The sequence below is a fragment of the Lepisosteus platostomus genome, chromosome 2 (genome assembly GCF_059453375.1).
Source record: "Lepisosteus platostomus isolate fLepPlt1 chromosome 2, fLepPlt1.hap1, whole genome shotgun sequence".
NCBI lineage: Eukaryota > Metazoa > Chordata > Actinopteri > Semionotiformes > Lepisosteidae > Lepisosteus > Lepisosteus platostomus.
This window is the reverse complement of record NC_142612.1, coordinates 20,708,881-20,732,826: the sequence shown is the minus strand read 5'-3', so window position 1 is coordinate 20,732,826 and position 23,946 is coordinate 20,708,881. Positions and strand designations below refer to the sequence as shown.

The 23,946-nt window shown below is 34.9% G+C and overlaps 1 protein-coding gene across 1 annotated transcript in view; it reads left to right on the top strand.

Moving 5' to 3' along the window:
* diaph3 (diaphanous-related formin 3) overlaps positions 1-23,946 on the top strand; it is a 459,783-nt gene that overhangs the window by 45,031 nt on the left and 390,806 nt on the right. The window contains exons 2-3 of the mRNA XM_088603117.1: positions 9,426-9,458; positions 22,085-22,258. Of these exons, the coding sequence (XP_088459243.1) occupies positions 9,426-9,458; positions 22,085-22,258 (207 nt within the window). The remainder of the gene's footprint in view (positions 1-9,425; positions 9,459-22,084; positions 22,259-23,946) is intronic.

Below are 23,946 nucleotides of genomic sequence, written 5' to 3'. Positions count from 1 at the left end.
ACATATATTTGTGCATTATTAATATTGTTCAGAATTATTGCTATAGGTTGTTATAGCTTTCGTGCAAAAATGTTGATAACATTTGTATTAAAATTGATCTGTGCCATTTTTATATTTCATTAATCTAAGCTGTATAACATCACATGCACAGGAGGAACAATATTTTTTCAAATTTGAAATAGAATTTTTGTCAAAGAAGGATTTGGAGTGATAGATGCAGGTTGCTAAGTCATATGTATTCTTAGACATAATTCTGCAGCAGACAGCATCAGTAAGTCACTGATTCAAGCAACTCTCTAATTTTCATTTGTACTGTATGCACCACTGCTGAATTCAATAGTACAAATAACACCCTGTCTTTGCATTTAATAATGTACTGAGCATCAAAATAAATATTACCCTGCATTTATGTTTTTAGTAAAATAAAACATATGGATTTTGGAGATTGAAATTGGGGAATTTAATGTTTTTACTTTAAAATTGAAATGTATTTTTATTTTGTATCGATTATTCATGACACAGTTATACTCTTAAACTTTGTCTTGCATAAGCAGTAAATCACCTCATTGGTGACAGAGATGATTTGGAACGGGTGAATAATTGATTTAACCTGTTAACATCAAGCCTATTGAACAAGAAGAAAGCAAAGCAGAGAGGAACAAATGTTCCTCCCTACAAAAGTGCAATGCCTTTGTGTCCTTTTTAGTGATTTTTAGTCCTTTTTAGTGATTGTGTAGATAACTCTGAGTCTCACCAAAGATGTAGAATAATATGCTTATCGTGTACAGCAGGCTAATTGATGGGGAGGTCCAGGTGTAGTGCTTTTGCTACAACACTTCATTGTTCAAGAGCACAGGATGACCACACTTGCTGCCTTTCCTACTGACTCGATGTGACGCAGCGTTCCAGCAGGACAACACATGCTGATGCTCATGTGGCTAAAGATGTTAATGCTGCTCATAATGCTCTTCATGACCCTCATGCCTGTGTAACAGTTGCTTTCATGGAGAGACCATTATGCTGTGGCTACCTTACTTAGATTTCAGCTATGGTGAACATCTGTGAGAAGAGCAGGGACAACATGCAACATTGAAGCTTCAAAGACAAGTAAACAGGCACTGCTTGCCTGAGCTTTGTGAGAGGAAGAGGACATTATACCACAAATCAACTTCTGTTGCCTCTTGAAAAGCTTGAGCCACAGATGTACAGTTTTGTATTACTTCTAATATTGGCCACATGATATTATCCAGTAGACTGACTAATGTTAATCAGCAGTCAGTGAATTTATACATTAGATCTCTGTTTTTAAATAACATACTTAAACCAGCTAGCTAACTTTGTGAGTCTGTTATAACTGAGAAGTTTTGGTGTAAATTTGCTAATAGCTGTAGGCTACATGATCAATTCATTTTTTTTATCATTTTAAAATCTTTTCATGCTTTCTGTAATGTGAATATTATGGATTGGGACTGAATATGATCTTGCCCTTGAATAAAATAAATGGTTGTTTGGAAGTCTGAGTAAAGATTTTGTTTCTACATTGTAAACCTGGTATCCTAGAACCTAAATGAACTTGGGCAGTTAGGCATGAAGGACAAAAAACACAAGCTCCACATTGCACCTGCCTATATTTGTTTCGTGTTTTTTCCACTTAAGCATCAAAAGGAGTGTTTCTGTATAAGATTGTAGCGCTATCAGCAACATGGACTGATTGTGTTATTCTATGTGGTTCTGGAAATCTGCAATCAAAGTTAAGTGAAAACTATCTGTGAATTATATATGTCCGGGAAGGACAGTTTGTTTGTGGTACCATTATCATGTTTTTTAGTTTATAGGTTTGGAATTTGAGTTTATTGAAATATTACTAAGAGTGTTTTGTATACAGTAGGTCAAGATCTGAAATCACAAGAAATGTGGTGTTTCAAGCTGTTATTTTTACAATGTGTGTGTGTGTGGTCGTGTCCAAATTCAAAACAGAATCCTAAACTGAATCTAAAAAAAACATACAGCTCATATGTTATACATGTTACCAGCTAATTATTTTACCCAGTTTTAAAGTGCTTCCATCATATAAGTATGATTTTATCGATATAAATTCTGTCTTATTGAAACAAATTATTCTTTTGTTCCTTTATAGTGAATATGAACCTCTGTATCATCCAGATGGTTTTTGGATATGTTGTCAGTTTTTTATCTAACATTCTTTAAGGTCACATAAATAGCTTACAAATATTTAATTCCACAGGTGGGGAAAAAACCCAACTTTTCATCTTCTGTTATTTTAAGTGATTGATTAAATATTTTGGGTTCATAAATGCCTTAGTTTAACAGAATTGTCATGATTTATGTCCTGAGCACAGCAGGAAAGGTAACAACCTCTCTTCAAATAATTCATATAATATAGTTTAAGAAATATGCAGTTCTGTTTTTGATAATTTACTAAAACATTTTCTCTTTTAATAAGGGTTTTTCTTAATATTTAGCCTACCTTCTTTGCTCACTTTTCAAGTAGCCCTTCTTGGTCATGTTGCTCTAATGAGGTGCAGTATGTATTTCTCAAAGTCCTAGAGCAGAGTAGCTTGCATGTTTTAATGAGGTGTCTTTTGAAATAAAGGTGGATTTAATAGGTTTTAATGTAGTCAGGAGCCAGCGTATTGTGGTCCTATATCAGATACTGTTATAGAGAACCTCTTAATGAGTGTCTGTTGTATGTGACTTGAATGCACACGATGGAGAAAATCAGATCCTGCTTCTCTTTTGCTGTTGCTTACCCCTGCCTACAGTCCCTCACGACACAGGCATGTTCAAAGGGATACTGTGTGTATACACTCTTTGGAGAGGGCCAGGAATAGTCTGAGCTATTTTCCACCACCGCTGACTGTACTAAGCATTGGGCCAGCAACTTTGCTACAACCAGATTTTGTGTGTCTGGGAAGGGGGTGTGCAAGTGAAAGAATGAACTCATTAGAGAACTTGGAAACATTTCCCACCAACTTTGAAGTTAATGCAGAATTCATGCTGGGATCTACTCTAGCTCAGAACTGTTAGAAAGTTATATTGTTGGCTGCACAATGTTACATCTTAAGGTTAGAAAGCACAGGACAGATGCCTTACTTTTTCCAGTTTTATGAAAGAAGATGAGATAAATTACCCACTTCAAATTTAACACTTTAGCTGCTTTTGAGGAACTGGTACCAGTTTTCGCAGGACCTAAAAACCTGAAATGTATCTCAAATCAAATTAAATATTTCTTAATGTTTTTTTCTATGCCACTCTTCTGTCTGTCTAATAAAATAGAAGTGTTTTTTGGTTAAAAGAAAAGCTCAGATATGTATGTGTTATTGGTATCTGTGTGGTGAATTTACCTTTGATTAGAAAATTATAGGTTTGATCTGCACCTTTGCTTGAATCACATTTTTTGTCTATTTTTTCAGCCTTGATCTAAAAGTTTAGTTTTAGACTGGTTCTTAAGTTTAAATTAGTATTATAAACATGAATGTGTATGGCCATAAGTGTGATTAAGAGAAACTTTACAGCGTTTAGCACCCTGATACAGAATATGGAAATAGTAACTGAAGAATGCCCAGTGAGGGTTATCTGATCAGTGTGAAATATTGTCACATTGCTTTTGCTTTCTGGAGGAAAGTGTTTTTAGTGGTTTTCACCAGATCTATTTGAAAATAAAAACCACAAGCAGTGGAAACTTTGCTGTTGAATTTGTTCAGAAGCCTTACAGACTAGTAGAATGCATAAATACCGACTGTACCTTTTTCATGTGTATCTGAGCAGATTATATGTAGTTGTCTGTTTGTTAAAGATGAAGCTTTACAGATGGCAAGGTTGTGGGACACAGAGAGTAGTGAAGGAGAAATCAGAGCAAACTGAGTAAAAAGCTGCTGGTGGCAAACTACCACTGAGTACTGTATGTGGTCATGAAACCCCGGATCACTGTGTGAAGTTAATTAATTTTTGAAATGCAAGCGCAAGTGGAGGCTTTCACAGTTTGTTAAACCTGTTTCTGTCGGATACAACTGTAGATGTATTTTACTTGAAGGCAAAATCTGAAATTGATGGGGAAATGCGGTTCTTGTACAGTACAGACGTCTAATTTTAATAGCAATAAATCGCTATTCATTCCACTGACTATTAATTTTCTTTGGGTTCTTGGGCTTTGGCTGGGGTGCTATCTGAATTTGTTACTTCTCAGATTTTTTATTTTAAATACTTTTATTTCGGATTTAGTGCAACCCAACTGTTAACAAGACAAATTAATGAGTTTTGACAATGAACTTGGATTTCTTTCTACTGCATTATCTCCTTACTCCTAGAGGTTTGGTACTGAACCAGCGAGGGAGGGCAGAGCTCAATTTAAGCTCTACCTGTACTCACTAGTCTTTCATTGTTATGAATCTTAAATATTCTAAAACTGATTCTAATATAGATTTATCAAATTGTTTTAACACTGACAATAAGTAGGTTTGCTTATATCTCATTATATTGTTCATTATTAGTTACTATATTAGTATATTAATATATTCCAGTGTATCCAGATGTATTTCTTTGGAATTTAATTTTATCTTGAATTTATTAATAGTGTTTTTTTTCCCTAACAGGTGTTTGTGTAAAGCCTTCGAAACTATAATAATGGACACAATTTGTCCATATGCTTTAATTTGTATCAACTGGAGTATGATTCCTTTTGCTTTTGTCCTTTCTATACATGTGGAATATAAAAAAAATGCACCATGCTTGAAATGGACCTGAGAAATGAAAATATGTTAACTTGGAGTTCTCCTTAATTAAATGCTATATTGTGATCTTTTGTGCTGTACTGTATATTGAATCTGAAAATGCAAGCTCCTTTGACTTCTTTAGTGAGTTGTTATACCGGCAATAATAACATTTATATAATTTTAATTGAGGGATTTCAAAACAAATATTATGTATTCCATTCAGCTAGCAGCCAATTCTGTCATTAAAAAAAATTGCATAATATATTGGTAATAGTGCTGCCTAAATTAAATTTGGAATTAACTTATATCTTAATTAAAGAACTTTGAGTATTTGTGGAAACTGAAACTACCGGCCTTTATTTCTGTGTTTATTTGTGTCAGTTATATGCAAGTGACTGTGTATTTATTGTTACTGAGTTTTTTGTTTGAAGTTATCAAGCACAAAAGAGATGCTTACTGTTTTGTGCTTTGGCCATTAAGTATTGTATATAATTTCAGAAGTTCATGTTGTTAACACAATGACTCAATCGTAATCTAAAGTCCGTATTAAGTTGTATTCTAAATAGTAGAGCACCAGTTGGGGACTAATTTCTTACTCTTTGTTTCTATTACAGCATAGAATAATAATGAGCACAATATTGTATTATTTGTGATTACCAGTATTCTAACATGAAGGAATTTTATTACTCCCCTATTTTAATTTTACTCTTCAGTATCATCTTGCATTATTTAGGTTTACTGCTGTTGAGCACATAGTCCTTGATTGTCACTAATGTGTCCTAGTTTAGTACTGATCACTGCAGTAACCACAAGATCAACTTATGCAGTGTATGATTGGTAAAAATGTGTAATACCAAATCCTTTAGGATGTATTATATTGTTTAAAGTAATTTTTGACTTTTTAACTGCAGTTTAGAAGTGTTCAGTCTATGTTTAAAGGTACAGTGAAACTTGCAGTGAAAGTACCATAGGCTTTTCTTATTAATAAAGAGGAAAAAATAGTGTATATATATGCACATTAGTCACAGCATGTAAATAAGTACTGTTATGCACAGCTGATAATACAATTTTGTAACAATTCTCATGTCTGACACTTTGACTTTTTCCTCTTTCCTTCAAACTAATTAAAAAAGGGTCTTGTTCAGATTAGGTGTGGAGTCTATTTCCAATTCAGCTTTCTCCTTGATTGATCACTCCCACCACATGTTTACGCTGAGCCGTGCTGATTTGTTTTGACTTCATTAATGAAGTAAGACTGATGGTGGACTCACTAAGCTGAGTATTCAATAACTTGGTTATTTCTGAATGACATGCTCAAGAGTCTGAATTAATCACACGTACAATTTTAAACTTAGAGTAAAGAAGGACACCTGAAATTTGTAATGGTCTCATCGCAAATATAGATCTCAGAAAAGATTGTCGTGTATCAGGGTACACTGTAACAGTTGAAAAAAGTATTAAATGGGACTACTGAGCAGAAAATAGCTCTGGCTATGTTGCCTTATAAAACCTTTTGTTTGGATTTCTTTTTCATAGGGTATTGTCATGGTCACCAGTGTTTCCACACATTTCAGTGAATGTAGAAAAACTGACTCAAAATGTAAAAACGTTTGTTTGTACAGACATCAAGAGAAATCATAGTAACTTTGTGTATGAGTTGTGTATGAGAACTTCTTCAGCTATCACAGAACTTCAAGAATTCGTGACAAAAATAAAACCCTCAGTCTGGGTACTCTAACCAGGCTGACCTGTACCACACTACCTTCAAGAATGACCTGAACTGTAAAGGATGCAATATTTGATATGTTTTTTAATTGCCCAGGATACTTTCTGCTTTTGATTGCACTGAATCTAATTATTTTTGTCCATTGATTTTTGTTTCCAAAACTGCTATCCTGTAGAATAAAATTTGATAACTGTCAAAATCCATATGGAAAATATATGCTGCCATCTGTCTGTAATTAAGGGTTCATAATTCTCTCTTGGTTTCATAATTGGTGAATTGATCTGAATGAAGGCAAATTTACATTTCGACACTTCACAGAAAAGGATTTTTTTATGATTTATTAAATCTTTGAAGCATAGAGTTTGAGATTAGCTGTTACTGTAAGAATTGACAGGATAAACTTTTTTATGCTTTGGCTTGTGGGTATTATGTTAATAAAAGGCTAAAATATTGATTATCTTCTCAGATTTGCAGTTTGTGCTTACATAAGGATATTAACCAAATTGGTCCATTAGCCTTCATCAATAGTTGTGTGCTATTATAGAAAATGTAGTGTCTGGACCTTTTCTGTCTAGAATATTTTATACAATCTTCATTCTGTCTGCAAAACCTGCTACTCTGTTGAAAATGGGGAAAAAATGTTAGGCCGAACAGTTCTAAAGACTTGGTATATAAATGTTCAAAATGTTCACCTATACCACTTTCTTTCTTTTAATCCCAAGAAAGCTTCCTGATCTGTTCTTGAATCCCATTGGAAATTTCTAGTTTGGAATGCTAAGATTTAAGAACCTGTCCAGATATCTTTACTTGTATAAGAACAATGTATATATAGTATGTGCATTAAATTTTTAATTTTTTCATGAAATCTGTTTTTCCAACTTAAAATTATCTTTAAAAAAGTCTTATAAGTATGTAAATGAATGATGGGTTGAATATAACTGTTTAAATTAATATGCCTTGTTTTCATTTTCTAGAGTTCAGTTGTGAATCAGTTATAAATATACAGCTCAAACTTTTTGAAGATGTAGACATAATCTTTGAGTGAAGTTAACTTTGCTGAGTGGTGTTTGTCTGGCCTGAATGCATTCTTTACAGACTGTGGACACCTGCGTGGCAATGTTTAAGGGTCAGACAGTTCTTGGTTTTGCTGCCCTTGAAGTTTGCTTCTTTGGCTTAATTGTTTTGTACTTGAAGATCAAATTATTTTTAGTGAGGAGGGGGAGGGGCAATAGGGTTTAATAGGGTTATATGAAATATAAGGTTGATATATATTTACTGTATTTACATAATGGTGGACTATATCCAACCTCTGTTAAGTTACAAACTTTGTATTTGTGGGTTCTTTTTTCCAAAGCTCAATAACTAAAAATTGTTTTCCTTTAAGAAATGTGACTGACTGCATATACTGTACATGGAAAGCTCAGTGCATTTGTTTTTGCATTCAAAACATAGGAGATGACTTCTGATAGGTGGTGATAGCAGCAGTTCGATAATCACAATGTTTTGCTAACCAGATTTTGAAATGTATGGGTGGCATGGAAACTTGAAATGAACTTACTAGTTGGTTTTCTGAAATTATCATATAACTGCAGAAGTCTGTCGTGCTGTGCAATTCATTATGATTAATTCAGATAGTTTTTTTCTTCATAGACACACAAATGCAATGTTTTCTTTCTGCACGGTAACAGTCTTTTTTAGAGACTATCAAATTGGAGATGATTGCATGTGATATAATGGGCTAGGTAATGTTTCTGATCTAGGAAAAAAACTAAAAAGCTTCTTTCCTGGTATAAAGGTTGTACAGTTGGATAAGCTTTAAATGTTTTAAAGTTTCTTAGCATTAATTCTGGGCTAATTTAATAATGAACACATTTAAATATACAAAAGGTCTACCATAGCAATTTGGCTTATCTGTACAAGCTATATTTGTTTGCTGTTAATTTCCTTATGTTATTTTTTCTGTTCTTTTTTTCCCAACTGGGAGATGCTGAGGTTTTCTTTTGTGATTATCCTGTCTAACTGCACACTTTTTATTCTGGAAATATAGATTAGAACATATATTTTTAAAAGTGAGGTTCTAAACCCTTCAGGGTAATGGATCAAAAAAGTCTGCATTAGAGGTGCCCAGCCAGTGAAAGACATACAGTACTACACACTTCTGAAACACATGTATATGGATTCTAGACTGAAGGATCATGTGTTCATGTCCCATGTGGGACACATTTGTACAGAGTAAGGTATTTCAGATTGCACCAATAATACTCATACTGTGTAAATGGATCTCTGCGTTGTCATTGTCAATGAGCCATCTCAATTGACTTATCTGATTAAATTAAAGATTAGACAAGTGATACTCTTCACTGATTACTTACAGTTCAGTTTACTACAGTATCTACAGTAGACTGAGAGAAGGTATTCTTGATTGGGGGTGGGGGGGGGAACTCAATCTTTGTGTCTTGCTATCCACCACATTGTGAAGCAGTCCTACAAGAAGTGAAGAAAAATTGAGTACAGTTATTCTTACACTGAAGTTGTAAACTTTCTAGGACCAAACGTTGCTGAGTAATCGTGAAGGCATGGGAATACTGCAGGAAAGTGTCCATCATAAAGTTTTGTGATGAAGTTCAAGTGAAGTACAAATGCAGACGTACACAAGTTTCAGATATTTAAAATTATTAGTTGATATGTAGCGCTTTATATTAGTGAGGCCTTTGGATGGTATTGATAAATTGATGACAAACCAAGATAATTAGCTAGAACTTTTTTCTGTAACAGTAATAATAAAGTAAATGATTTTCAGAACGTGAAGTTTCTTAAGTTATCAACCTGCTGAAAACTGTAACCATTAAATGTACTTTGTTTCCAAGCTCAGTATACTGTGATATAGTATGTTCTGATGATTAAATATTGTTGCTATCAGATATGAATAGTAAGGATTTTGATGAACTTTTTCTTTCCATTCGTAGAACTTAAATATTAGAACATTGACAGATGATGTGGTAAGATTTATTTTTTCTTCACACTAATATTCTAACAGCATGTTTAAAGCTAAATGCTACACTCAGTCCTACAATTGTGACTGAGATGTTCCAAAGCCCTGTTCATAACTTGAGTCATCTTAAATGGACACTTTTTTCCCCATTAGAAATTATGCGATTAGCTCTTTAGCACCAAATGTTTTTTAAATAATTTACTGCATTTGTGTGATAACTTTTACACATTCCAGTAATTTTACTTCGTCTATAATTGTTCCATTAGTAGAAGGCAGAGAGTGTGCCTTGCCAATGTCAGACAGAATGTTACCTTTTTTCCCTTGTTGCATGTTAATGCTTTAAAGTATTTTTTTTATTTTTTTAAGTTAATTTTTAATTTCTTAGCCATTTTTAAGTGCTATTGAACTCTGTCACATAGCAGAAGTTGAATGCTAACAAATAAAATCATGCTGTAAATGAGTTGCCTTGTGGTCATACCTTGACCGATTGTAGTGAGAGTTTTGCATCAGTGAAGCAAATGGATTATGTCATAGATAATTGTAAATGTATGATAGTTTTGAGGCCAATATGACACTCAGTGTCTAGTTTCTGACGCACCTGAAGTTATGGTGTATGTAATATCTGTCTGGGCTGATAATACAATATAAAATAACCTGTTTTGGTATAAAACTAATGACTTTTAGAAATTATTTTTTTCAGTTTTATGCAGTCTTAACATGCATGTGTGCTTGCTTTGCAATTTAATAATTGCATGAAACCTGTCATAGCATGGTCTGATGTTTTTTTCTGTTCATTTGCATTGTTTTCTGTTTGAATGTTGAGTGCTCCTTTTTTGACAAGGAAGATAAAAAGTATTAATTTGTGCAATATTGTACTTTGTACCCACTGTAGTGCATTCAATTTTTTTACATACAGACTAATAGTAACGTGCTTAGCTCCTATTCATCTACAGTATTATGATTAAGTGCATGTACAGTGGTGTGAAAGTGTTTGCCCCCTTCCTGATTTCTTATTTTTTTGCATGTTTGTCACACTGAAATGTTTCAGATCATCAAACAAATCGAAATATTAGACAAAGATAACACACGTAAACACAAAATGCAGTTTTTAAATGAAGGTTTTTATTATTAAGGGGAAAAAAAAATCCAAACCTACATGGCCCTGTGTGAAAAAGTTATTGCCCCCCCCCCCCCGTTAAAACATAAATCAACTGTGGTTTATCACATCTTTGGAAAGCCGAGTTCAATTTCTCTAGCCACACCCAGGCCTGATTACTGCCACACCTGTTCTCAATCAAGAAATCACTTAAATGGGACCTGCCTGACAAAGTGAAGTAGACCAAATGATCCTCAAAAGCTAGACATCATGCTGCGATCCAAAGAAATTCAGGAACAAATGAGAAACAGAGTAATTGAGATTTATCAGTCTGGAAAAGGTTATAAAGCCATTTCTAAAGCTTTGGGACTCCAGCGAACCACAGTGAGAGCCATTATCCACAAATGGCGAAAACATGGAACAGTGGTGAACCTTCCCAGGAGTGGCCAGCCGAACAAAATTACCCCAAGAGCGCAGCGACGACTCATCCAAGAGGTCACAAAAAACCCTACAACAACATCCAAAGAACTGCAGGCTTCACTTGCCTCAGTTAAGGTCAGTGTTTATGACTCCACCATAAGAAAGAGACTGGGCAAAAATGGCCTGCGTGGCAGAGTTCCAAGACGAAAACCACTGCTGAGCAAAAAGAACATAAAGGCTCGTCTCAGTTTTGCCAGAAAACATCTTGATGATCCCCAAGACTTTTGGGAAAATACTCTGTGGACTGACGAGACAAAAGTTGAACTTTTTGGAAGGTGTGTGTCCCATTACATCTGGCGTAAAAGTAACACAGCATTTCAGAAAAGGAACATCATACCAACAGTAAAATATGGTGGTGGTAGTGTGATGGTCTGTGGCTGTTTTGCTGCTTCAGGACCTTGCTGTGGTAAATGGAACCATGAATTCTGCTGTCTACCAAAAAATCCTGAAGGAGCATGTCCGGCCATCTGTTCGTGACCTCAAGCTGAAGCGCACTTGGGTTCTGCAGCAGGACAATGATCCAAAACACACCAGCATGTCCACCTCTGAATGGCTTAAGAAAAACAAAATGAAGACTTTGGAGTGGCCTAGTCAAAGTCCTGACCTGAATCCGATTGAGATGTTGTGGCATGACCTTAACAAAGCGGTTAAGGCTCGAAAAACCCTCCAATGTGGCTGAATTACAACAATTCTGCAAAGATGAGTGGGCCAAAATTCCTCCACAGCGCTGTAAAAGACTCATTGCCAGTTATCGCAAACGCTTGATTGCAGTTGTTGCTGCTAAGGGTGGCCCAACCAGTTATTAGGTTTAGGGGGCAATCACTTTTTCACACAGGGCCATGTAGGTTTGGATTTTTATTTTCCCTTAATAAAAACCTTCATTTAAAAACTGCATTTTGTGTTTACGTGTTATCTTTGTCTAATATTTCAATTTGTTTGATGATCTGAAACATTTCAGTGTGATAAACATGCAAAAAAAATAAGAAATCAGGAAGGGGGCAAACACTTTTTCACACCACTGTATTATTGGAAGTCTCCTTATTTAAACCTCTGAAACACATGTATGTGGATTTTTGACTGGAGGATCTTGGGTTCAAATCCCATGTGGGACACTGATTTTGTACAATTGAGAAAAGTATTTCATTCAGATTGCACCAATAATACTCTGTAAATAGGCCTCTAGGTTATAATTGTAAATGAGAATGTATTCTCAATTGACCTATCTGATTAATTTAAATATTAAACAAGTGATACTCTTCACTGTTTACTTACAGTTTGATTTACTACAGTACCTAGACTGACTGAAATTATTATTTATGGGGTAAATAAACTCACAATCTGTACCTACTGCTACCCACAACATTGTGAAGCAGTCCTGCTACAAGGAGAAGAAAAATCTCTTGCATTTGCTGCTAAATTTGGAAAGTTGTATACAGTTATCCTTACTGATGCCCATCCTATCATTGTTCTTTTTGCTATAGAGGCACTGTTCATTATTTGGAACTCATTGAGGAAATAAGTTAATGGAATTGCGAGTTAAATAATTTCAACATTTTTTATTCATTACTAGGTGATTATCTACCATTGCAGCTATCTCCAATACACAATACACACCAATACAGATCTCCAATACTCACTGGCATCTTCAGGATATGAAGTGTCAAAAAAAGATCAAAGTTTCTGCTTGAATGGTATTCATAGCAGGATTGTAAGGAAAAGCCTCTTGGAAAATCACTCAAAGAGGGGACTCAAACTTCTCATTTGAATGACAATTGGAACAATGTCTTATGGTCAGATTAAATGAAAATTGAGCCTTTTGGTCATTTTTGGGGAAAAAAATGTGAGCATGAGAAAACGCTGGCGGTGAAACATTTGGAGGCTCTTATTTTTTTTGGATTTAATTTGCATCTACGGGTCCTGGAGCCCTAGTCAAGATAAGGGAAATAATGAAGTTCAACATGTATCAAGACATTTTGGCCAGAAACGTCTCTTTCTGCCAAGAAGCTCAAGTATAGCTGAAATTGGACATTCCAGAATCACAGTCATTCAAATCAATAAAGGAATAGTTAATTGCACACAAAATAAATGTTATTGACTGGCCGTCTCAATCTCCAGACCTCAATCCATTTCATCCTGTGATTCTTACTCTCAAGATGGCAGATGGAGACCAAAGAATCTGGAGGATTTAGTGCAATTCTACATGAAGGAAAGTTTTAAAATATCCTCTCTGAAGTTCCAGAACCTCATGCTTCTAGTCGGTGCGGTTCCTGCTAAGGGAGGATTTACAAAAAACTCTCTACAGGGGTGTGACTCTTAACTTAAATTATTTATAAGAAATATGAATTTACTGGAGCAATGCTATTATAACATTATTATAATGTATACTATATAACATTTTTAGATTTTTAAGAAAGCAACCGTATCCAGTTGGATTGACTAATTGGAAGTACAGTGCCATGAAAAAGTATTTACCCCCTTCCTGATTTCCTCTATTATTGCATATTTGTCTCACTGGATGTTTTCGGATCTTTAGACAAAATCTAATATTAGATAAAGGGTACCTGAGTGAACAAATAACACATTTTTTAATGACTATTTCACTTATTTAATAAAGTTATCCAACACCCATATCCCCATATATAAACTGGTTGCACCACTTTTACCTGCAATGACTACAACCAAACACTTCCTATAATTCTTTCATATCGCTGTGGAGGAATTTTAGCCCGCTCTTCCTCACAGAGCTGCTTTAATTAAGAAACATTAGTAGATTTTCGAGCATGAACTGCTCGTTTCAGGTCCTGCCACAGCATCTCTATTGAGTTTAGGTCTGGACTTGACTAGGCCACTACAAAACTTTAATTTTGATTCTTTTCTGCCATTCTGATGTGGACTTGCTTTTGTGTTTAGGGTCATTGTCTTGCTGCATGACCCAACTGTGCTTCAGCTTTAGCTTATGGACAGATGACCGGACATTCTCCTTAAGAATTTTCTGATACAGAGCAGAATTCATGGTTCCCTCAATTACGGCAAGTCGTCCAGGTCCTGAGGCAGCAAAGCATCCCCACACCATCACACTACCACCATCATGTTTGACTTTTGGTGTGATGTTCTTACTGTGGAATGCTGTGTTTGCTTTACGCCAGACATAATGGGACTCATGTCATCCAAAAAGCTCCACTTTTGACTCATCTGTCCATATAACATTCTCCTGAAAGGTTTGGTGATCATCCAGGTGCTTTTTGGCAAATGAGAGATGAGCATTTCTGTTTTTCTTGGTTAGCAGTGGTTTCTGCCTTGCTACTCTCCCATGAAGCCAATTTTTGCACAGTCTCTTTCTGATTGTGGAGTTATGAACAGTTCTTTGAATGTTTTTTTAGGATCCTTTGTAACTTTCTGGATGATTGTATGCTGTGATCTTAGAAAAACTTTGGCAGGTTGGCCACTCCTGGGAAGATTCACACTGTAAGTGTTCTCCATTTGGAGATTATGGCTCTCACTGTGGTTCGGTGGAGTCCCAGAGCCTTAGAAATGGCTTTGTAACCCTTTCCAGACTGATAGATATCAACAACTTTTTTTCTGATCTCTTCAGGAATTTCCATTGATCGTAGCATAATGTGCTCGTTGAATCATTGTGCTGGCAACTTGACTCTAAGTTATCCCTTTAATTGGTTGATTTCACTTTTACTTTTTCCACACAGTGCGGATAACTTTGTTCATTAAATAAATGAAAGAAGTAAAAAAAGTGGTATTTTTTCACTCGGGTTCCCTTTATCTAATTTTAGATTTTGGTTGAAGACCTGAAAACATTCAAAAATCACAACAGTCACAAATCTGCAATAATAGAGGAAATCAGGAAGGGGGCAAATACTTTTCATGACGCTGTATTTTCAGGTTGTATTCTTAAATGCACTTGTCAACACATTTATTGGAAATCAGAAGTAGGGGAAACTCATTGCTATATTGAAGGTCTTGAGACTTTAATCCAGGCCTTTTGTGGGAATTCTATGTTATACTGTTCAAGTATGCAGTATAACAATTTTGTTTTTTTATGTTTTAGTTATTCTCCCTTGAAACTACAGGGAAAATCAAGTAATGTAAACATTAATCTTTTAACAAGTCCATTCATCCATCCTTATGGATGTGCAAACTTGTGCACTGCCGTGTTTGTAATGGAATCCATGCATTATAATATCCAGCAGCAATAATAGCTTAAGTTCCTTCTGCATGCCAAAGTTTGAGAACTAATGAAAACTATTTAGAAATATTGACTTTTTATTTACCTGATTTTGAGGGTTTCATTTCATCAGAAGGAGAACAACAAATCCTCATCTGCTACCTTTTGTCTTTTTTTGCCTGTTAAAACAAATTGTATTAAATGTTAAACCAAATGCATGGGTTTCAAAGCCCATCTCCAATTAATCCTGAATTCACTCTTATTATTTTCTACTTGCAATAATACAAGCTACAAGCTTTTAAAATAATTCCTAGACTATTTCATACATCTTGGTTTTTGAGGTGCAGTAATCTTGAGTAAATTATATATATATACGCTTGTATCATGAAATGTTTATTAAGGTAAACATCAGGGAGCTTTCTGGATCTAAAGATCACATAAAAGGTAAACATTTTTTATTTAAATTATAACTGGCATTCTTATTGATGGGAGATTTGGAGCCTAGTCTTAATAAGGCATCTGAGGTGAGGCTAAAAAACATACCATACATCAGTTTTGTGTTTATTAGTTTATTTTGTTTACCAAATCTCCATCTGATTTTTGGCCATTTAAATGGTTGATCTTGTGTTTAATTTTTATGTATTAATTAATATAATAATTGATTATTAAAATAAAAATTTCCAAAGTCATTTTAACAGAAATGATGTTTTATGGATTTTCCAGAGGTAGATGGCTGCTACTGCATTTCAGTCTGACTTTTCTGTCCCATTTTCATTGAAATGGGTAGGAGATAATTGCTTCCTACAGTACACTCTACAGAAGAATCCCAGCCTGAAATGGATGTGCAATAATTTAAAGGAATTTCAAATACTGAGTCGATAGGCTTTTTCTTTAATTTATAAACAATGTGAAATTTAAACTTAATTTATTTGCAATGAAAACATTTAATGTGTGAAACATATGAAGCAGGAAATGGACTGAATCATTTGTTAGGCCCTTATTATTGCTTTAAGCATGTCCCAAAGTGTAGTCAGTAAAATGCAGTGCAGTGAAATTATAATTTACAAAAATGATCATTCAGATCTATAGTCTATCAGTTGCCCTAAATCTAATAAGTTCACCGGAAAACATAATCCTTTGTTAGTACTCTGGGCTTTCATCTCTCTTTCAAACCAGATGATGGTGAATTGGGTGGCCTGTGCGAGCAGTGGTTAGCATTGTACCTGTTAGTGGCCAGGATAGGCTCGGGCTCCCCCGCCCAAAGTGGGTGGATGATTCTGAATCATGATCATCATCATCATCTTTAGGGAATCTGCTAACTATGTAAGAGCATATGTGTATCAAGACATATCAGGAACCCTAAATATTAGGTTATACATATACATATGAAAATTAATGTATAGCATCAATTAGAAGCTGTGACATATATGCAGTGTAATTAAAAGTATAACACCTGTGTGCCTTTTAATCACACACAATCATGTACACCTACCTTTGATTTTCTTGGTGTGAAGGTTTTAAATATGTTCTCATTTTATACAGATGGCTCCAAAGTTTTCTACAGGCAAAGATCTGTTACTTAAAATGTCATACCTCAAAGGTTATTTGGCTAGACTTTATTTTCACAGTTGTGAATTAGGGATAAAACTAATGTTTAAACAGCACTTGAAACATTGTTTTACTTAATTTTGTATCAAATAGATATTTATTTGAAGGTTTTTAGGACAATTATATGGAGGCGAGTTATTAATTTCAAAATGAATGCACTGTCTTCGACAACCAGACATTTTTTAAATATAACTTTATTTTAATAATCAGCAAGTTGTCTTTTTTATTGGCAGAATTTTTCCTGTACTGTGATGTTATCTTTGATTGTTTAATATTTGTACACATTATTCATTCTGTAGACCTGATATACAGTACTTGCTTGCAAGACTTGAAATTAAGTGCTAAGTCATAACACTATCTTGGAGATTTGTAGTATACTTGACACTATAGTATCAACAAGCAGTTCTCCATTTAAAAAAAAAATAGCTTTGAGGGCTACATGTCACGTGCACAACTCAAGCAGTTTGAAAAGGAAATGAAGATGTGCAAGCCTTTATGATACTGTGGAGTTTTGTGCTGTCATAGTAAAGACTGGAAATAGCCCTGTTGTGATTTAAATAATTATAGTTAAAGATTCTTCAGAAGTATTTTTACTAAGTAAAATTGTCCAGATTTTTCATTGTCCAATTTATGTGTTTATTATAGATTCTGTGCTGGCTTAGGTATCACATTGGAGAAGGGGTTGGATCACAGTGATATATATTTCTGAAGCCTGGAATTGTCTTTGCAGATATCATATATGTACAATAATTCAGAAGATGTAAGAATGGACAAATGCAGTTTACAAAAATAAGTTACATTTCTCAATGTAATTTAATTCTTGCTTCTCTTTTAAAATAGCCTTCTCACATTTACTAAAAGCACCAGTTCAAAAACAGGCTAATTCCAAGGATAGTAATGTCATAGAGAGGTCTGAGACCTTTGATAAATGTTCATGCTTTGTGCAAGTGTTCAGAGAAAATTTCTTTCCATGACCTTTTAGGTACAAAATTTTCAGAAGCATATCAAACTCATATTACCAGTGTACCATTATATATATATATAAATAAATGAAGCACTTACCCTTTTGGGTAAATTTCTAATTGTTCATTTTTACTGTAAACAATAAAATGTACTGTTTTGTTGGCATATGTCCATTATTGTGGAAAAGTACCTAACCACTTTTTTCTAAAGACAAACCTTACAAATGAGAAACAGTAATAGATTATTTAGACGTATGTGTAATGTTCTCTTGTTAACATTCTAGTCTCCAAATGTAGATAAAATACTGAAGTTGCTACAGTTGTATTTCATTAATTCTACATTAGTGTCACCATAGATTATCTGAGAGATTACTCTTCCTGAGATAATGCTCAATAGGATGCTCATTTAACTTATCCTTGAAGATAAGTGTTAGTAATTTACAGACCCAATGCATGCTAACACTGGAAAATTAACCACCTACCTTATCACCTTCAAATGACATTTCAATAGAATACCCCCATAGCTAGAGAATCATAAGGGCAAATGTCTTTTGACAGGGCTAATCCAATTAAAATTATTTCCCTTTTTAGTTGTATTCATAAAATTCAGTAAACATAAAATTGTGGCATGTTTTTCTTACATTTTAGATAAAATTGACCATTCTTATACTTAGTTCAGGTGGGTAGCTGCATCAGCATGCGTAGGCTGCAAAGGAACAAGTAATAGGTTTATTCCATGCTGAAAAGAGAAGAAAGAAAACAATGTTTCGCCTGTGGAGTCTTTTTCAGCTGTGAGAAAGACAGGGCAGTAAGCAAAGGTAATGTAGCATAGGAGGACAAAAGCTGGGAGAGAGGAGCTTTTGTTAATTAACATTCAATTCTGTAAATGACGAAAGTGTTTTGTTTTTCTCCAGGCTTTCACATTGTGCTTCCCACATGGAGGATGAAGCAAACATTTTGTGTTGCTGTCTGAACTTACTTTTCATATTAAGTATTATATTGTAGCTCCCAAATAATTCTGCAATACTTTAGAAATGTTTTGGAAATGAAACTTGATATATACAGATGCAGCCATTCAAAATGGGTGAGGTATTTCGCAGCATACCGCGACACGCCCACCGGGGTATCACGCGGTATCACGTGTGTCACGTGACTAACTATCCGGCGTCGCCTTGTAAAACCGCCAGGGGGAGCTTAACCTCTCATGTACAGCATTCGAGCCTTTAATTTTGAACTGTGTATTACAGCATGTTAATCATCAGTCATTCAAATGTTGGTATATTTTATGAAAGCAAGATTGCTCAGTTGGACAAAAGTACACAACCTACCTTTATCAGAAATATTTATGCATCAAAGCCTTTACTGAAGATATTACTAATAGTATTAATAATGGATGACTTTGGACAAGCTGTATACTCAAAGTATAATTTCTTTAGCACATTTGTACAAGCACTTGGAATCTGTCCAAGCCATACTTTGTCAGGCATTTTGTTTTACTTCAACGGGCATAAAAACTTCCTTGCTTTTAACAGGGAGTTTCATAATTTCTAACTACGAAAATGATTAAAAATGCGACACCTATCATGAAAAGAAAAAAATACACACCAGTATTCCATTTCTCCCTAAACATTGTAAGCTTCGAAGTCTTTAACTAACGTGATACCGGAGTCAACAAGCATACTTTTAGAATTTGATTAAAAGGGAATATAATATGGAATCGCGTATCTCAAGAATTTAATAACGGTATGATTATATCCGTGTACTGCGGCAGGGCTGTTTCGCCTGCCTGCTTATGCGAGCTGTCTTGTAGCCTACTGGTCTAGGTGCGTGACTACCAACTAGCAGGTTGTGTGTTCGAATCCAGCTGGTGCTGGACATTTCAGTTTTATTTATTTATTTTTTAATCGCGTAACATAAACATATTACCGTATGCAAACTGTACTGTATACAATATGTATATGTATATTTAATGTCTTAACTGTGCCCGTTTAAGTATTGAATATTCATATCTAATTTTACCACTGAAGGGAAATCTTAACATAAACATACATTATATGGCTGGTCTCGGTACTTTAAAGAAAAAAATACTGGTGTGTATTTTTTCTTTAAACTACCAATACCAGCCATATACAGTCTGTAACGTAGGGATTTCTATATGTCTTTATTTAGTGTTTACATTAGTGACAAAGGCTAAACTTTTAGCTTCAGTAACGTGTACATATCTCCCCTTTTTATAAAACGACTTGGTTGAAAACTGTTCCAGAGCCACTGTTGTTTCATCAGTGAAAAGTACATCATGAAATGCCTCTCCCTGTTCAATCCACTGGAAAAAAGAAAAGGAGCATAAAGCTTCTGATGGTCATAAACGATATTCATTTAGGAGCAGCATCAGAGGTATGTTTTTAACTGCACTGCATTGGAGAGAATACCATAGTGTGTTTTTTTTTTTACTCCCTGGCGGAAACTGGCTTCCAGAAGAATCAGTATGGCTCAGAGATTAAATAAAACTTCACAGACATTAACGAAGAGCATAACGCATGTACTGTATACACTGCAAGTACAACCCAACTCTGCAGGAGTGCTGGCTGTGACGAATTGAACCGGTTTCACGGGTATTTTCAAAGTAGGAGGCGAGATTTCCAGCGAAAGACACCCCCCCCCCCTCAAAAACCCAGTAAATACAGTACTTACTAGTTAAAGGCTAGGCTCCCGACTACGGCGAAAGGAACCCTTCTTTCATTAGAAGACAATGAACATATTTTAGCCCTGAATGAATTAATAGCAAACATGGTTTACATAAAAGACATTTTTCCAAGAAAGTTTAGCCTTTGTCACTAATGAAACCACTAAATAAAGACATAAATATAAAAATCTTAAGATTTTTAAAATACATGACTTTGCTAAAATTTATTTGAAAATAAAAACAATTACAACCGCCAGGGGAGAGAGAGAACAGGGGAGGGGCTATGGAAATTAGGTATGTTTGGGAATGTGTAGTTACATGTTCTGGCTGTTTGTGAATTATCGTTGTTGAGTATGGAGTGTTGAGGTATTGATTTTGTGTAATGCTTTATGTTGAAAATTGAGGTGGATTTTGTTTATGATAAACAGGATAAACTGGGATGGGAGGAAGGTTTGGTTTTGCATAAGGGGCGGGATTATGATAATTGGAGGACTTTGCGAGTGTAAAATGGTTTGATTATTTGATTTTGTATTGTGGTTGTTATCTATGTTTTTGGTTGGTATTATGTTTATATGGTTGTTTTTGTTGGTTGGTTGTTATTATGGTTATTAATAATACGATCTATAGTTGAAATCTGAGCCTAAATAAAAAGAAAAAGCAAGTGATTAGGTTTATGAGCAATCTAATTACTTATTCGTTTAAAAAGCTATATAAAATAAAGTTTATTATTAATTTGCTGGACAGAGCGGTGAACATTATTATGCATAAGACAAAGATAACGATCCTGATCAGTTTAGAAATCTGTGTACGCTGTAAGGTTTTTACTTCTTAAACTTTTAAAATACACGTTTTGAATAGAAAGAAATCCTCTTCCTGGTATAGCAAACCAGCACGTCTTTTTTCTCCAATCAGAGGGGTGTCAGATGGTGTCAGCCAATCACCATTCTGCGTTGGGTAGCAACGGGTGACTGTTCTCAGGCGGAAGATGTAAACAGCTTAATGTTCGTGTTAAATAATTTTTTTAAATTAAAATTCATTCTATACAGCAATCGCATATTTGGGTACCGTTTCATAAAACTTTCATGCTTAAAATGTTTAGGGAGAAATGGAAGACTGGTGTGTATTTTTTCTTTAAACTACCAAGACCAGCCATACACAGTACAGTTTACATACATACAGTAATGTTTATGTTCCTAAATTAATATCGTTTATGACCTTCAGATGCGTTATGCTCCTCTTCTTTTTATGCTCAGCTACTAAAATTTCCCTTTAGTGGTAAAATCCATATAAATATTCAAAACTAAGCGGATTAAAATGTGCACAGTAAAGACATTAAATGATTAAATCTTTGCACTACCAACCAATGCACCACGAGTGCCCCTGTCGGTCATTTTGGCCAGCCAATCACTTGCCCTGCGGTACCCTCCGGTGCCCCGCGTGGCTTGTGGGTAGGTTACCGTACCGCAGGTTTTTACCGCGCATTTTGAATGGCTGCATCTGTACCCAATTCATAAGAAATCCAACTAGAATAAAGGTGGTCCTCTAATTTTGTATATAAGTTAGTGTGTGTTTTTTGCAAAGCATTTTCACAACCTTAGCATATTATGTTCTTAATTTCCTTTTTTAGCTGGACAGATTTGCCAGTATTCGCATGCCAGGCAGCAAAAAGGAACGATCAAACATTCCTCATGTGAAGCACTGCTCCTCCAGTGACTGGTCGGCTGTCTCTGAAGAGTTTGAGGACTTCTCTTCCAAACTGATGTCGGAGAAAGAAATCCTTGCACTCTTTGAAAAGATGATGGTAATTACCCCCTTTTCTTTCCTTAAAATATTCAGGTAACTGAAACCCAGTCCTAAGACTGGGGTGGGGTTGGGGGAAGGGTTCATGAGGGGTTGGTCAAGCACAGAAGTCAGCTGTAATGAACAGTTGTAAAGTCAGTTAATATTGTAAACATTGTTAGAATTCCTGTCCTAATAAGTTATTTTATTAATACAAATCATGTGGCCTTTTGTTTTCTGTAAACAACTTGAAGCTGGAGAAATAAATTAACAGGGTTTATCTTAAGACACCCATAAGACAAAACAAACTACATTAGACTTGCGTTTTGTGTGGTAGGTTCCTTACCGTGCGTATACCCACAATTGTGTATAATCAGGACACCCTCCCTTAGACCCTTTTATTCCCCTCCCTTGAACAAGTAAAATTAATCTGAAGTGTATTAGTATGTGTGTATAAACTTTATAGTATTATGAAGACAGTAATCCCGCAAATACAGTAATATATGGTATGCAAAATAGATTAAATAAAGTTTAATAATAAAATGCAGGGAACACTCACCATAATCTCCTAGTGAATATAGTGATGATGAATTTGAATGTGTGAAATTTCCCACATTATTTCATTTTTCATTGATTTTTTCATTGCCAACCGCATATACACAAATTTGTGTAAAAATATTTTGCATAAAAAGCAAGTCTACTGTACTGCTATTTGCAGTTATTTACAATAGAAGCGGTTTCTCAGAGTCCTGTTACTTAAACATCTTGCACTAGTTCCTAACTTTGATCCATATAATGTTCTCAAAATCTCTACTAGGGTAAACATGACTGTTTTAATTAAATACATAATCCTCCAAAGGTAAGCTTGCCCTCTGAACTGATGTTAAACATGTGATGCACTTTGGTTGAGCAAAATTCGCCCACTCCAGCCACTCTCCCACATCATTGCACCCTCAGCCTACCACATCATAACTTACGGTAATTTCCGGGAGCTTCTTGAAACTTTCGTATCAGCCTCTGACCTGCATGTATTCCTCACTTATGTTTAGGTTTCTTTATCTGAGTAGATTAAGGGACAGCTGCAGAAACTCCAGCTCCTCCATGCGCATCCCTTTTTATTTAGCTTAAAATGTAAAATATATTATTTTCTCCCCAATGAAAAATGTCTGCACACAGAGAGAGGTACATAAAGATTTAAGTTTTAAGTTAATTTATGACTACCTTTTGTTCTGTGTTTTTGTCATTAATAGTTCTTATTGGGCATGCAAAAATATCTGAAGACTAATTTTCAGTGTTTTCGTTTTCTTGAATCAGAATTATAAAGATAATTTCTTAATCACAGGCATCTTGGCTCTTATTGTCATTAATTAACATTTCATTTTTGCATATTAACTACTGCACGTGTAAGATGAGATGAAGCATGCAGCTTTGAAGTACATTAAAATGTGGAAAATTGCTAAATTGATGGATGTGTTTTTAATTCTCTAATGAGTAAGGAAATGACAACTCCACATAGTAATAAAATTCTAATTTTATTATTCATGCTTGAATGGATGCAGGTTGCCAAGACATTTCTGGGTGTTTGTCCTCAATTAAAATGCATTACGTGTCTTTTGGTTCAGCTTGAGCTGTCCCACTTACAGAATCTGTTACTTTATGCAAATCATAGATCATAAATTGAGCAAAAAAAATCCAAATTAGAGTAGAAAC